At 45.0% G+C, this 16,034-nt stretch overlaps 1 protein-coding gene and 1 long non-coding RNA gene across 3 annotated transcripts in view; one reads left to right on the forward strand and one right to left on the reverse strand.

Annotated features, from left to right (window-relative positions):
* The window catches only part of PCCA (propionyl-CoA carboxylase subunit alpha), a 446,563-nt gene that overhangs the window by 394,180 nt on the left and 36,349 nt on the right, over positions 1-16,034 (forward strand). The window contains exon 22 of one of the 2 annotated variants that reach the window (XM_063792625.1): positions 14,057-14,224. The exons of the other annotated variant lie outside the window; for it this stretch is intronic. Coding sequence (XP_063648695.1) covers positions 14,057-14,080 — 24 coding nt within the window. The 3' untranslated portion in view covers positions 14,081-14,224. Of the gene's footprint in view, positions 1-14,056; positions 14,225-16,034 lie in introns of those variants that run through there. 2 annotated transcript variants of the gene reach the window in all.
* LOC107967969 (uncharacterized) lies at positions 1,479-3,159 on the reverse strand. Its single transcript, XR_010150752.1, has 3 exons — positions 2,910-3,159; positions 2,193-2,295; positions 1,479-1,695 (listed from the first exon to the last, which is right to left on the reverse strand). It is a non-coding gene; the product is annotated as an uncharacterized LOC107967969 (long non-coding RNA).

Here is a 16,034-nt window from a genome sequence, read left to right on the forward strand (position 1 = left end):
TTGGCCTAACTTGGCCTTGTTAGCTCAGAAGCCCGCAATTCATTGCATTTTACCCTGAAGAGGAAGGGGAGGTCTGAGGACATATTTATTTTTCTGTGGATTTTTTTTCCCCTTGATCCAGGAAATTGTCTGTCTTCAACAACCTAGTCTTGTCTCCTCCAGAGAAAAGTTTTGAATCCTCTGAGGAGCGGTCTGTCGCCATTGTGGCCTGCAGTCAGTGGGTCAGACCAGAGCCCTGACAACTGTCTCCCTTCCTGGGCCCAAGTGGACACCAGAGGAGTTTGGGGCTCTGGGATCAGCCTGCTCTGGCGAGTGTCCTTTCCCTCCCACTCTGGAACTGTAGCTTCTCAGCCCTCTTCTTGATGCTGGGCGGGTGCCTGGGAGGCCCCACCCCTTCCCTGGGGGCCCTGGGGAGGTCCCCGACTGAGAGGTGGGAAGACCTGTGTCCCCTCCCCCAGCACACTCTCAGCCTCTGACTTAGTTCTCATAGGAGGAGGCAACAGCTTCCAGGAGCTGCTGCTGTTACCCTCGACGCCATGATGAGGAGGAAATTGCCTGGTCAGGAGGGCTCGCCTGCCTCTTCACAGCCAGGCGCACCGTAGCGGCCTCAGGAGCGGTCACCCTGGGAGTGACTCCTCACCTCCTAAGCAGCCCTGGGGCATGAACACTCGTCCTGGAAATCCTGCTAGGCTGGCTTAAGGGAGTTGCTTCTAGAATGCCTTTCTGGATAAGCCTAGTAGAATTGCTTTTTCTACTATAAAAAGGAAAGAATGGGGCTCCTTATATTATAGTAGCAGAATTCTTGGTACTAGAACTGGTAAGCCAAGAGAAATGGAAGCTGACCAACTTTTCTCTCTGCACAGGGTTCAGAGGGATAGAAACACACAATTTGACTCTGCATGCATCAGAACCTTCTCACTCAGGGTAAGGGACAGCCACGGTTTCTGGGACGTTACCTAAAAACACAATAATCCCACTTATTCTCTGACAGATAATCATCAGTCATAGCCCCACTACTCACTTTTATTAAAGAAATAGCTGGGCCCTTTTAGGTAAAGCTCTTTATATACTGGGGAAAAAGGCCATATTATCCATTCCTCAAATCCCAGGTAAACTCCTGCTGGTTACTCAAAAATAAAAACCAAAATGAAAGCCCATTCATCACAGGGATGCCTAATCTTGTAATGAGGGAATCACTGAGTGTGGCACAGGGAAGACTCCTGAGAGATTCTGATGGGGTACAAGTGTGCTGACCAACGTCCTAGATACAGTGGGCCCTTGAACAATATGGGGGCTAGGGATATCAACCCTGTGCAGTCAGAAATCTACGGATACCTTCTGACTCTCCCAGAATGTAATTGCTAGTAGCCTACTGCTGACCAGAAGTCCTACCAATAACATACAGTCATTTAGCATGTATTTGGTATGTTACATGATTATATACTGTATTCCTGCAATAAAGTAAGCTAGAGAAAGTGTTAGGAAAATCATAACGACAAAATATATTTATTATTCATTAAGTGGAAGTGGATCATCATAAAGACCTTGATCTTCATTGTCTTCACGTTGAGTTGGCTGAGGAGGAGGGGGCTTGATCTTGCTGTCTCAAGAGCAGCGGAGTCATAAGAAAATGCACATTTAAGTGGCCCCATGCAGTTCAAATCCATGTTGCTCAAGGCTCAACTGTACACCAAACTGAAAAATGATTCCATTTTTAGTAGGAAATCGCCTACTCTAAGTCCTACTGCTTCCCTTTGCACTTGATGGCAAGGGTCTTTAACTGTGTCAGTGGAGCTGGTTTGGCTCCACTGATAGAGACTCCCTGACCATCTGATAGGCCACTTTTGTTAGAGGAGAAGGTACCCCCTTGCCTACCTGTTCTTTTCTTACTTCATGGGTCTTGATTCCTGACTCAGGAGCACCCGTTACAGAAAAGCCCTGGGACTAGATCTAATTTTATTTAATGAAAAACCTATGGAGCATTTACTCTTGCTTCTAATAAATTAACAAGTCAGGGCTTTCTTCTGAATAGGAGGGTCTCTTGACTCTTTGATATTTGACTTTTGAACCAGACTAGATGAGGCAGAGCTTCAGCACATATTTTACCAGTGTCTTCAGCAAATGCCTTTCTCTTTGCAAAGCTCCATATTACTACCAAAAATTAACCCAACTAAATTGTAATTTCTACTCACCCACATTTATTGAGTACTGTGTTTCCTTGAAAGATCTCAAACAAGGCACCTTCTTGCAAGATCTTCACCACCAGACCTTCATGATAGTCACCTCCTCATTAGGCTGAGATGCATACACAGTGATTACGTTCAGACACAGGGACTCCTGTGTCTTAAGACCTTGTGTGACCCTTGTAATTAAAGCATTACATTTTGCAAAGGCTGACAGTGGTATAGGGGCTGTCTGAAACTATTCAGCCGTAGCCTGGTCTCTGCTTTCTTTTTACAAATGGGAGGTTGGCTAAGGCAGACACAGGGATGGCTAAGAGGGATAAAGGACGTGACTTCCATAGAACCTTTTGTTCCTAGAGGAACCTCTCCATGAAACACACAGTGAAACTAGATTAAACCAAAAAACGCCCTCAGCTCCAGCAGATCCTGAGCTACAAAGCACCTCTTCCCTACCGAGCCTTCTCACCCATGCGCACTGAGTTTCTGAGTATCAGAAAGTCAGGTTTCTGAATCCCTAGAGAAAGTAAAAATTTCCTTGGACACAATGGGTTTTCTTTGCTTCCTGCATGACAGTCACGAAGGGGAATCTGAAATAGAGAACTTGAATATGCGGCTTGCTGAAGGGAAGTACTGTACAGTAGCCCCCCTTCTCCACGGGGGATCCATGTCAAAATCCCCAGGGGATGCCTAAGACTGCGGATGGGACCGAACCCTGTATACGCTTGCCTTTAATGCCTTTTCCATTTCAGCTCGGCACTTAGCCCACACTGTGGCTGTAACTTTTGTAGTTTTAGGTACAGCAGCAAAACTAGCACAAATTTCTTTGTCCTTTTTCACAATTTCATGGATAGAAGATTCATTCTTACTGTAGATCTTAGCAATCTCAGCATACTTTTTTTTTTCTTGAGAACTTTCACCTTTTAACTAAAGGAAGGACTTCATGGCTGGTTTTTGGCATATCCAGATTGCCAGCATCATACTCTTGGAACTTTGAGGCCATTGTGAAGTCAAATAATAGTTCCTGCCAGGCACAGTGGCTCACACCTGTAATCCCAGCATTTTGGGAGTCCGAGGCAGGTGGATCACTTGAGCTCGGGAGTTTGAGACTAGCCTGGGCAACATGGCAAAACTCTGCCTCTACAAAAAACACAAAAATTCACCGGTCACGGTGGCACATACCTGTAGTCCCAGCTACTCGGCAGGCTGAGGTGGGAGCATGGCTTAAGCCCAGGAGGTGGAGGTTACAGCGAGCCAAGATCATGCCACTGCACTCCAGCCTGGGCGACAGAGCCAGCCTCTGTCTCAAAAATAAAAAAGGAACCTAAGCACTGAGACCCCCTGACAGTAGATCTGGTAACTGAGATGGCCACTAAGTGACTGGCTGGTGGTGGGGGTGTCTACAGCGTGGAGATGCTGGACCCCGAGAGAGAGGGTTTATGACCCAGGCAGGATGGAGCAGGACAGCACAAGATCTCCTCACACTACTCAGAATGGCTCACAATTTAAAACTTACACATTGTTTATTTCTGGAATTTTCCATATAATGTTTTTGGACCATGGTTGACCACAGGTAAAGGAAACCTTGGAAAGCTAAAACCTTGGATAAGGGGGGACTACTGGATAAGGGGGGACTACCGGATAAGGGGGGACTACCGGATAAGGAGGACTACCGGATAAGGGGGGACTACCGGATAAGGGGGGGCTACCGGATAAGGGGGGGACTACCGGATAAGGGGGGGCTACCGGATAAGGGGGGGCTACCGGATAAGGGGGGGCTACCGGATAAGGGGGGGACTACCGGATAAGGGGGGGACTACCGGATAAGGGGGGGCTACCGGATAAGGGGGGGCTACCGGATAAGGGGGGGACTACCGGATAAGGGGGGGCTACCGGATAAGGGGGGGCTACCGGATAAGGGGGGGACTACCGGATAAGGGGGGGACTACCGGATAAGGGGGGGCTACCGGATAAGGGGGGGCTACTGGATAAGGGGGGGCTACTGGAGAAGGGGGGACTACTGTAATATAAGTTGTACAGTTCCTGGGGTGAAAGCTCAGGCAGACCCTATCTATGCATTATTACAACGTACCATCAATTCAAAACCATAAATTTGCAGAAACATAGTTGCTTTAATTCCTAAAATATTGAATATGAATAATAAAAATAATATATGCTTTGTCTTAGAAGCACCTTTTTAATATGATTGATGTGTATTGATCTGTTTCTTCATTCTAATGTGAACATTTCTGTAACAGTCATTTCCCCTGAAATATCTAACCTGTGGGTACCTGAGACAGCTTGTCAGTTAGGAAGAACAGTGGTGGCGATAGCCACGTAGGGCTGGTTTGGTCATGAGTGCAAGTGTGGTTGCGGCAGCTAGAGCAGAGGACTGTGTGGAGAACATGGGTCGGGTCAGAAGGCAGTAACCAGGAGGGATGCAGAGTCGAGAGAGAATTTGTTGATTGGAATGACTCAGGTTGACTTTCAGGATGAAGAGAAGGGGCCAATAGAGAGGGAAGAGAGGACAGTTGATGAGGCAGGCTCCAAGGGAGGATGGCAAAGCGAGATCAGGGGCTCCAGTGAAATGCCTGAGTGTGATGAGAAGAGCGCTGTCTTGTGAGGCTAGAGAGGGAACCAAGGATGGGTGGGCCTGGGAAGGCTGGAGAGGTAGCCTGTCAGGGAGCTGCTAACCCACTTAGAAATACTCTACTGACATAACAAGGTTTTTTGTTTTGGTTTTTTGTTTGTTTGTTTTGAGAGAGCGTTCGCTCGTTCCCCAAGCTGAAATGCAATGGTGCAGTCTCAGCTCACTGAAACCTCCACCTCCTGGGTTCAAGCGATTCTCCTGCCTAAGCCTCCCGAGTTGCTGGGATTACAGGTGCATGCCACGGGTGCAGTGGCTCACGCCTGTAATCCCAGCACTTTGGGAGGCCAGGGCGGGCGGATCATTTGAGGTCAGGAGTTCAAGACCAGCCTGGCTAACATGGATATAACAAAATTTTCTATTTCAAAAGTTCAGTCGTGGGCACAAGTTGATTTTGCCTTACAGTCTTGATAGTGAAGGTGCATACTATTTTAAAGCTGTATTCCTTAGATACTACCATATTATCTAATGTTTCTAATAATGGAATTAGCAAAAAATGACTACATCATCCAAATTTGACTTTGTACTAACATACTTGGCGTACTCCATATCCCTGAAAGTTAACAAGAGATAAATTTGGCCTAGACTGGTCTTTTCCTGAATTCATCACTTAAAAAAGGAAAAAAAGAATGGGGAGGAAAAGCCACATTTTACTTTTATAATTTTTATTCCATCATTAAAAGTACAACTTGCTTTATGATCTGAAGAAATACCATCTAAGTCTTTCTATTAGGAACAAAAGTGAGCCTTTCAGGGAAAAAAAAAAAAAAGGAGCTGGGCTTAATCTGCATTAGCCCTTTGATGTATTCCCAGATTTTAAAAAGCTTCCCACTGTTCTCAGCCACGTTGAAACAGACCCAGCCATGTGTCCGGCGCTGTCCTTTTCTCCTCTCAGCACACACTTAGCCAGAGACACCTTTTGGCCAATGGGCCAGGATTCTTCCATTGCATCTTCAGCATGTGACCGTTTGTGCTGGCTCATTGGGAGTTCCGCTGCTCAGTACTCCTTCCCCAGGCAAAGACTCTTAAGTTAATAATTGGTTCAGAAGAATAAACTATACCGCCCTCTTGGTCTTCTTTTGGACATTTCTTTAAGATGAGGCTCTTACTGGTATATCTGGGGTACTTTATTGAGAAATAGAAAGTGCTAGCTGAAATAAGGCGTATCAGTCTAGAGTTAGGAAGTGAGAAATGCAATCGGTAAATTTTGCTTTTAAATAAAAATGGAAGCCCCATTTTAATTGTTGCCATTTTTAGTCATTTTATCATTTTTAATAGCCTAGTTTTCTATTTTAGAGAAGTTGCTGACCAATATTTAGAGAGCACCTCCTTAATCTGCACATCCTCTTGTGTGTGATGGTGAAGTGATGGGTTGGAATCGTTTTTAATGCTGTTTCCATTGATGGGACATTATTACCAGAAGGAGTGCTTTGTGCCAGCTGGTTTCATGGATGGAGGAAAACAATCTGGGTTTCAGTTTCACAAACAGAAAAACAAAACCTGAGAGGAAAAGGAAGTAATTCGTTAGCAGTGGCCACTGTGCAGAGTAGGATAACCTGCCTTCAAAGATTTTTGTTTCATGCACTATAATATAATGTTTAATAAATACTTTACTTCAAAGAACCTCACTACAAGAAAACTGGCCGCTTTCCTGCTATTCTTGTTCTCCGGCTCAGTATGACTATAAGTAGCTCATATCCGGTCCTCTGTGGTCTCAGGTGGTCGTTTGTGTTTATGATCCTTAAGCTGAAACTGTAAGGACTGTGTCCCTATTTTAAGTCTTTAGCAGATCCACCGTGTTCTGCAGGAATTGACAGAGGCTCTCGTGAAACCCTTGACACTTTGACCCATCTTGAGGAAAATGCTTAGATGCTAAAAGCAGTGTGCATAGGGATTACGTCCTCCAAAAATAGAAAACTCTAAATTTACTAAGCGGGGAGTAGAGAAACTCATCAGACTGCACCTCAAGTTTTTGATGTGTTGCGGTCGCCTCTGCACTCCCATTCTAGACTTCTAAACAACACGTTCAGGATCTCTGAGATAAAAGCTGGACTGAAGTTACAGAAAGAGCATTAGAGATGTTTGAATTTTTCTTTTTTCCCCCCTGTAGATATATTTGGCATATGTAGAATTTGAGAGCCCACTATTGATACCAGTGTCTTCTAGATATTAACACATATCAAATAGACCGCTAGAACTCAGAAGAAACTAATGGAACTCTGAAAGAAACCATTGTTTTTTCCACTATAAATCTTAACTCAACAGCATTTAGGGTCTGGGTGGAGCCAGTCACCCGGGCAGCTGCTTCACACCCATTTTGAATTAGCTGCCCAGTGCTTCTGGTGAGCACCTCGGTAGGAGCCACTGCTGTGAACTCTTTTGCAAGGTCTGGTGGTGACTGGTTTGGTTTTTATTGCTCCCTGTTTGATGCACTGATAGGACCTAGGGCTGTTCTTAGAAATATAGGCCTGAGACGACTTAAATTTCACACTGGTTTTGTCTTCCGTTTCCACATTCCTCTCACTGACTCTCCCTCCCTTCCTCCTCTCTCTGTCTCTCTCTCTCTCTCTCTCTCTCTCTCTCTCTCATATGAAATGAGTTTAAAATCAGAGGGGAAGCATTGCTTTAATATTTAGCAGTCTAAACAGAGGGGGACAGGGCTGAAGAGGAGGAAGGGAGTGAATGGGTGTAGAAGAGAAAAGCTGTTCCCACCCCATTGCTTTAATGACAGTGGAAAGGGTGCATGGATTGGGCCTGTGTTTCTCTATCAGCTACTTTGTTCTTTAAAGCGCTGGCTAGCTAAGCCATCTCTTTCTCTCCCATATTTTGCCTCCTTGAGTGTTTGCCTAGAACCACTTAGCTGTCTGTGGCAGCCCTGCTGATGGGGCAAGGTGCTCTGCAAGTTTCTAGGCAAGGTTCCGTGTTGAAATTGAACGCAGATAGCACAACCATATTATAACAGCTACTTACAAACCAGTCAGCACATGTGTGGTGAGCATTTCTAGAGTTGAGTTATTGCTTAGGTCAATTGTAAGAGGAGTTTCTCTGAAAGAGTTCTGCTCTTTGAACTGGCAGCCCCAACTCTAGAACTTACAGAATTGTTTTTGTTAATTTTTCTGGCAAGAGATTCATCCAAGTTTCCTAATCTTACTACAAGAATATATGTATACAGAGACCTTAAGGAATGGCCAGCCATGCAAACCCTAGGGAACATCTTATCTGACAGTTCTTGGGATCCACAGTGGCTTGGGTCATAATGATAATACTGTAACTGGGAGAGCTGATGTATATGGAGCACTCAGTATGTGTGAGGCACCATAGATTCTCTCTTCATTTAATCTTCTCATGAGAAATACGTTAAATAATTTTCCCAGGGTCACATAAGCTGGTACTAGGAATGAGGCTTAAAGCAGGGCTCTCTAAGAACAAAAGCTGTGATGCCTTAGCATCAGCGACAGCAGCTCCCAGGTCTTACTCATCCTAGTGCAGTCCCGTTAGTCTACCCGAGCTCCCCCTAACACAGGAGTTGGCCTCTGCCCACTGGGGCTTTCATTCCCACTACCACCCACAGTTTCTGCATATGGCAGGTCGGAGCCCATCGTAGTGTCATGAGCCATTCTCTAAACCACTGTCTGCCTGAAAACTGCCTCATTCTCTGTCATTCCTGAAGGCCTTCCTTCAGGTCCTTCAGAGTCCTTCTCTGGCTGGCCCATCTCATCGTTTCTCACCTAGGTGTTCAATGGATCACTGGGTAATCTGAGGGTTGATGTTCTTCTTTAGTCTATCAGCCAATCCCAGAGATGGGAGGCAGGGCTTACAAGACACTGTAAATACTGCCACCTGGGATGACTTCTGCGGGAGAAGTACTGAGACCCAAGTCCACCATGGGAACTAACTGGATAAGTTTCCGAAGATTTATGTCAGTGACATTCACCACCGTGTCCTTTGTATTCACAAAATAATTAGAAACTACCTGACTGTCCATCAATAGGAGTTTGGTTAAAGAAGTTTTGTTGTTCCATATGGCAGAATATTCATATGCAGCCATTAAAATAGTGATCAGGTAAATGTTTACAAACATGGAAAGATGCAATATGAACTATATTGTAACATGAAAAAATAAAGTTAAAATGGCCCGTGTAGGATATTGCTTTGTTTTACAAACACAAAGTTGAGGCTGGGTGCAGTGGCTTATGCCTATAATCCCAGCATTTTGGGAGGCCAAGGCAGGATGATCACTTGAGCCCAGGAGTTTGCGACTAGACTGGGCAACCTAGTGAGACCTCATCTCTGCAAAAAATTCAAAAAATACAATAAGCCAGGTGTGATGATACATGCCCATGACCCCAGCTACTCAAGAGGCTGTGGTGGCAGGATCGCTTGAGCCCAGGAAGTCAAGGCTGCAGTGAGCTGTGATCGTACCACTGCACTCCAGCTTGGGTGACAGAGCAGAGAGACTCTGTTTCAAAAACAAAAAGCCCCCACAAACATGAAAGGCTTAATCCAGGACTATTAATAGTTGCCGAACTTGAGCGGAATTGTCTTCATGCTCTTATGTTAGCATCTGATATTTTATAATGAGCATATCCCTTATAGATTCAGCAATATATTTGAAAAATACATCAAGGTAAAGGAGTTGTGCTAATTAAAAGTAGCTGAAATGAAAAATGTTGATTATTGAGGAAGAAAAACAATGAAAGTAAGACATAGAGGCCTCAGCAATATTACTGATAACTCAATCAACTCAATCATTGTTACCTGTATAATAGAACAAATTAAGGGCAGAGGTTCTGAACTGAAGCAGTGTTATTACTAAGGTGCTTGAAGGGGGGAACCCACATTTCTTTAATAGCAACACTCCAGGTTTCTAACTTCTGGAAGTATCACACCATGAATTTTTTTTAACCCAGAAAAACTGGGAAAAACTTCAAATCACTGAATGACGTGTTAACCAAGTTTCTGACTTTGAGACTTTAAGATTATTGACTCTGAATTTACATAGAATTGTAAGAATTTCAGTTAGTTGATTGTGTATGTGGTGTGATGTTTAAAATAAGTTTGGGAAATGCTGGGTTAAATTAATGTTTTTTATTTCAGGATGTCTCAAAGTCTTTACTAAGTGGATGTCTGTTTTGAATCTCCAAGATGGATTATAGAATGCAGCATTTCTCAAATGGAATTTGACCACTGAGTCCTTGTTTTCTTTGGGCATGTACTAAGTAGCCTTTCCCAGAGCTCATTTTGTGGGATACCATAGGAAATGCTGCGTTGGGACCTTTTAATTAATTTATTTTTTGAGACAGGGTCTCCCTCTGTCACCCAGGCTGGAGTGCAGTGGCAGGATCATAGCTCACTACAGCCTCAAAACTCCTGGGCTCAAGCGATCCTCCTATCTCAGTTCACTAAGCAGCTGGGACTACCGATGCACACCACCACAGCCTGCTAATTAAAATAAAAAAAAAAATGTAGAAACAAGGTGCCACTATGTTGCCTGGGCTGGTGTTGAACTCCTAGGCTCAAGTGATCCTCCTGCCTCTGTCTCCCAAAGTGCTGGGATTACAGGTATGAGCCACTGTGCCCAGCCATATATATATATATATATATATATATTTTTTTTTTTTTTTTTTAAATGAAGCCACAAGCATTCTGCCTCTGTCCTTTTTATTTATTTATTTATTTATTTTTGAGACGGAGGTTCGCTCTGGTTGCCCAGGCAGGAGTGCAATGGCACAATCTCGGCTCGCCGCAACCTCTGCCCCCCAGGTTCAAGTGATTCTCATGTCTCAGCCTCCCGAGTAGCTGGGATTACAGGCATGCGCCACCATGCACGGCTAATTTTGCATTTTTAGTAGAGACAGGGTTTCTCCGTGTTGGTCGGGCTGGTCTTGAAGTCCCGACCTCAGGTGATCCACCCGCCTCGGCTTCCCAAAGTGCTGGGATTTACAGGTGTGAGCCGGCCGGCCCTATATATTTTTTAAAAGCTTTTAAGAAACACAGTAATCTTTGAGTTGAGATTTTGAAAAAAATTGCAAAAATATTGCACATTAGCATTTTAAAGTTAGTGGAGGCTGGGCACAGTGGCTCACACCTGTAATCCCAATACCTTGGAGGCTGAGGCTGGAGGATCGCATGAGCTCAGGAGTTTGAGACCAGCCTGGGCAACAACATAGTGGTATCCCGTATCTACAAGTTTTGTTTTTTTGTTTTGTTTTTTTTTTGTTGTTGTTGTTTTTTTATTAGCTGGTGTGGTGGTGCATACCTATAATCCAGCTACTCAGGAGGCTAAGGCAGGAGGATCACTTGAGCCCAGGAGTTTGAGCCTGCAGTGAGCTAGGATCGCATCACTGCACTGCAATCTGGGCAGCAGAGCGAGACCCTCCCTTACAAATAAAGTTAGTGGAAAGTGCTATAGTAAACTTTTCCCAGTTTTCCCCTAATCTGTTTTACCATGGGCCACTCCCTTACCCCCACTTTTATTTTTTTTCACATTAGCTATTAACATGCCCTGAAAGTAATGTTCCTTAGAATTCCATCAGGCAACACTACTCTAGATCAGATCTGCAAACTACACCCCACCAACTGTTTTTGAAAATAAAGTTTCGGCCGGGTGCGGTGGCTCACGCCTGTAATCCCAGCACTTTGGGAGGCCGAGGCAGGTGGATCACCAGGTCAGGAGATCGAGACCATCCTGGCTAACATGGTGAAACCCTGTCTCTACTAAAAATACAAAAAAAAATTAGCCAGGCATGGTGGTGAGCACCTGTAGTCCCAGCTACTCGGGAGGCTGAGGCAGGAGAATGGCGTGAACCCGGGAGGTGGAGCTTGCAGTGAGCCGAGATTGCACCACTGCACTCCAGCCTGGGAGACAGAGCGAGACTCTGTCTCAAAAAAAAAAAGTTTTATCGGAACACAGCCATGCTCATTCCTGTATGTACTGTCAGTGTCTGCTTTCACATGACTGAAGCGGAACTGACAGTGTAACATGCAAAACAGGTAAGAAAAGATTGACCATCTAGCCCATTGTAGAAGAAAGTTTGCCCACCTCTGACCTAGATGATTAGTCATAGGTAGTTGCATTTGCAAATTGACTTTAATTTTCTTTTTACACTCCAGCATGAATACATGCAATTGAACAGCTAATATAGGTGTGTGTATGTGTGTGCACATATGTATACTAAAATATTGTAAAATGTCAAGTGTTGCAAATAACATTGTTAACTGAAAGTGACGGAATGGCCGGCCAAATTTATATTTATTGTGTCAAAAACAAAATATACCAGACAATTAAGATAATTTTACCCAGGCCACTGCAGTAGGGGTAATGTTTATTAATGAGAAATGTCTCAGAGAAGAGGAAGAACTAGGGTTTTATAAATGCAGGTGAACAAGGGAGGGGTCCAAGAATTACGGGGTTCATGAAGAAGAGTGGAAGTCTATGGGGAAGGTGGCTTTGCCTCCAGCCATTTCCTGGGTTAAGAAAGAGGAGGAAGATTCTGTAACTGTTTCTGTGTTCTAGGAGCACGGGGCTCAGGGAAAGTTCAGCATTGTCAGTTGTCAACAAAATCAGTAAGTGTTATTAAATATCCCATGGTGTGTGGTTCTGGCACTGAAATGGGGCTGTTTCCTAAGGCTCTGTCCATGGCCACCTCTGTCTGTTTCTGCATTCTGTCTTGCATTGCTTCTGTTGCCGATATCCTGGTCAGCACAGTTTATGGTGAATCATTGCTTATTGAAATAGAGATGGCAATAATGAAGCCAGCTATTATAAATTAGAGCAAATATACACATCCAATACATTTTAAATGCATGTGATCTCTGGAGTAGTATCACTGGGTAGCTTCCATTTCAGTTCGCCTTTGGTATATTACTGTACTCCAAAGAATATCATTTTTCCCTCTGTAAAATTTTCCTCATGAAAATGGTCACCATAGGTCTGATTTACTTTTTGGATCAGTAACAGGTCACAGCATAAATCCCATTCCTGCATCAAGGCGGAACAAGACCCTCACACTTTGGAGGGAGCTGAGTTCCTGTTTAGAAGAACATGCACAGTTAGATAAATCTGTTCACACGGCTTAGACGATCAGAGCCAACATCTGATGACTATGAGCAAGGCACTTTTCTGAACGTTTTTAGTATTTTCTGAACAGTTTTGTCGAGGTATACTTTACAGATAACATTCACCTCTTGAGCTGCAGTTCAATGAGTTCTCGTAAACTGAGTTGTGCAGCCATCACCACGTTCCAGTTTTAGCACATTTCCATCACCCCAAAAGTTCCTTTCTGCCTGTTTGCAGTCAATCCCTGCTCCCTGGCCAGCCACAGGCAAGCGCTGTCAATGTTTGGACAGTGTTGGATTACCTAATGGACTCTTCAAGACAGTCCTTTGGGGTGTTACTGTCATTCTCTGTTTTACACGGTGAAGAAGTGAGGCACTGAGGGCACTCAGGGTGGTTTCAAATGACCGAGGCCAGGTGCTCAGGGCCCAGAACCCTCTTACCCACTCCAACTTCAGTGAGCTTCAGAATCACCTGCTGAGCTTGTTTGACCACAGACTCGTGGGCTCCACCCTTGAATTCCTGACGCCCTAGGTCTGGGATGGGGCCTGACAATTTGCATTTGTAAAAAGTTCCTGAATGCTGCTGCTGCTGCTGGTCAGGGAACCCTGCTTTAAGACCTCCTGGTTTATGCAATTTCAAACATTGTAAGAAATAGTCACTCATGTGATTGGTTTGTGTGCTTGGTGCAGACTGTACGAGGATTTTTCAAAAGTAAGTATTGTTCATTCTAAAGGAAGGAAATGTATGTTATGAGATAGAATTATATAATAAACAGAACCATTAAATGCCATCTGAAAAGTGGTGTTTTCAATGGCAGGAAGTAGCATTGCTGCGTATTTTGTGTGTGTGCGCGACTCAGCTTTGTGTCATTGTGTAACTTTAATTTGAAAGAACATCACGTGACTGCTGTTTTCATTTCTGCCTTTTAAAAAGCAGACAGCTATTCAGAACAGCAAGAAGCAGACCCAAACTTTGTTTGTATGCCCCTAGTCATAGGCAAAAATGGAAAGGGTAATTTACCAAAAAAGAAGAAAATAGATAAAAAGGAAAAGAATGGAAAGAAAGTACTGACTCACTGCAAACAGCTGCAAAATGTTGCCCTTGGGATAGAGGTTAACTCGGTTGTGAAATAATGGCCAAAGCGGTGCACTCTTAATAACTTTTCTGTAGCCCTGGAGAAAGCTTCTGGATTGACTGTGAGAAGCTTGGCAGAAGGTGCTGCGGCCTGGTGGCTGGCTCAGCAGGAGGCCTGGGATTGAAAGCTCTCGGTTTGTACAAGCTCTTTTGGATTTGTAACGCTTTTATTTTAAATCTCCAATAAATGTAAATATTTTGGTCCCTTTTTTTCTCTATTTTTTAAAATAAAAATATTTTAGTGAATATGAGTTAAATGAGAATCAAGTGGCTTCTGGGCCTCCCTGAAAGATCAAGTGGAAGCACTGGATGACTCTAATGATGCCGATTTGTAATCCATAAAGCACCTGGGCAGAGTTCAATCAGAGGTCCCATTTCAGAAGTTTTTTGGAATGTAGGGAAAGAATTACTTAGAAAAGGTTCATCTACTTGGAGAGGAGATGGTTCAATATGACTTTTAGAAGAAGCCGCAGTCCCTGCCCCACAGGGGCTGCTTAGATTGCTTAGATGGATTGTCATCTCTCTCTCTCTTTTTTTTTTGGGACGGAGTCTCGCTTTGTCGTCCAGGCTGGAGTGCAGTGGCGTGATCTCGGCTCACTGCAAGCTCCACCTCCCAGGTTCACGCCATTCTCCTGCCCCTGCCTCCCGAGTAGCTGGGACTACAGGTGCCCGCCACCATGCCTGGCTAATTTTTTGTATTTTTAGTAGAGACAGGGTTTCACTGTGTTAGCCAGGATGGTTTCGATCTCCTGACCTTGTGATCCACCTGCCTCAGCCTCCCAAAGTGCTAGGATTACAGGCGTGAGCCGCCGAGCCCGGCGGACTGTCATCTCTCTAAGCAGTAAGAGACAGTGGGAACTGCAGAAGGGTGTTTGCAGCCTCATGCAGTTGACTGAATGAATTGGCCCCAGAGTCACCCCTAGCACCTTCTTGATATGGACAGGAGGCAGGGAAATACTGGGTAGAAGAGGGTGGTTCCCCAGCAAAGGCCCCACCCTCAAGCCTGGAAATCCTTAGCCCTAAATGGGAACAGGCATTCCCGTTTTTGTGCCCAAATGTTGCCTTTTGGCTCACCACGCCCCCCTCTCCTGTATCCATATAAACCCCAAACCCCAGGCTCCACAAGCAGAAGAGTGGCAGAGCAGTGCAGCAGAGAAGGAGAAAAGAAAAGGTGCTTCTGAACATTGAGAGGAGTTCGGCTGGGGAAGGTAGGAGAGATCAGCTATGGGATGACCAGACTCCCGGGGAAAGATCATCTTCCCACTCTGTCCCCTTTCCAGCTCCCCATCTCTCACTGAGAGCCATCTCCATCACTCAGTAAAATCCTCACATTCACCATCCTTCAAGTCTGGGTGACCTGATTCTTCCTGAATGCTGGACAAAGACTTGGGTACCAAGAGGGCAGGGCTTACAGGGCTGTCACCCTTATTCTCCGCTGAGCTGTTTTAACACGTAGCCATCCGCAGATGGCAGCTTCTAAAAGAGCATTAATTGTAACACACCCCCAGACACTACCATGGGGCCAGAGCCCAAAAGTGCTCACCCCAGCTCCTACACCTGCCCCTGCCCATCTGCGTGCTCTCCCTCCCATAAGGGGTTTGAGCACGTGTCGGCCAAGCAAACGAGCTTCACCCCTGTCACAAGTCCTGAGAGGAGTCAGGGAACTCTCCCATTTCATTCTGACACAGGTGGGACTCAGCATTCTCAGACCTTCAAAGGCCTGTCGGGTGGATGTGGGGGTGTGCGCTGCCCCACCAAGCTGATGCCTGATCAGGGGAGGCCACTAGAATAGTCTCTTGTACAGCAACAGAGCCTCTTACTACAGTGAGCTTCTCCTGGGGCTTTCAGAGTACGTCCGAGCTCCACACCAAGAAGAGAGCCAACCCACGTGGATGCAGCTTGGTTCTTAGGGCTGACTTGAAACTTGATAAGACTGCCTCAAGCATGTGCCACAACCCCAGTTCTTGCAAACCCCCACAGAGTCTTGAGAAATCCCTCTTGTGGTCCAAATTGG

The sequence above is a fragment of the Pan troglodytes genome, chromosome 14 (genome assembly GCF_028858775.2).
Source record: "Pan troglodytes isolate AG18354 chromosome 14, NHGRI_mPanTro3-v2.0_pri, whole genome shotgun sequence".
Taxonomy (NCBI): Eukaryota; Metazoa; Chordata; class Mammalia; order Primates; family Hominidae; genus Pan; species Pan troglodytes.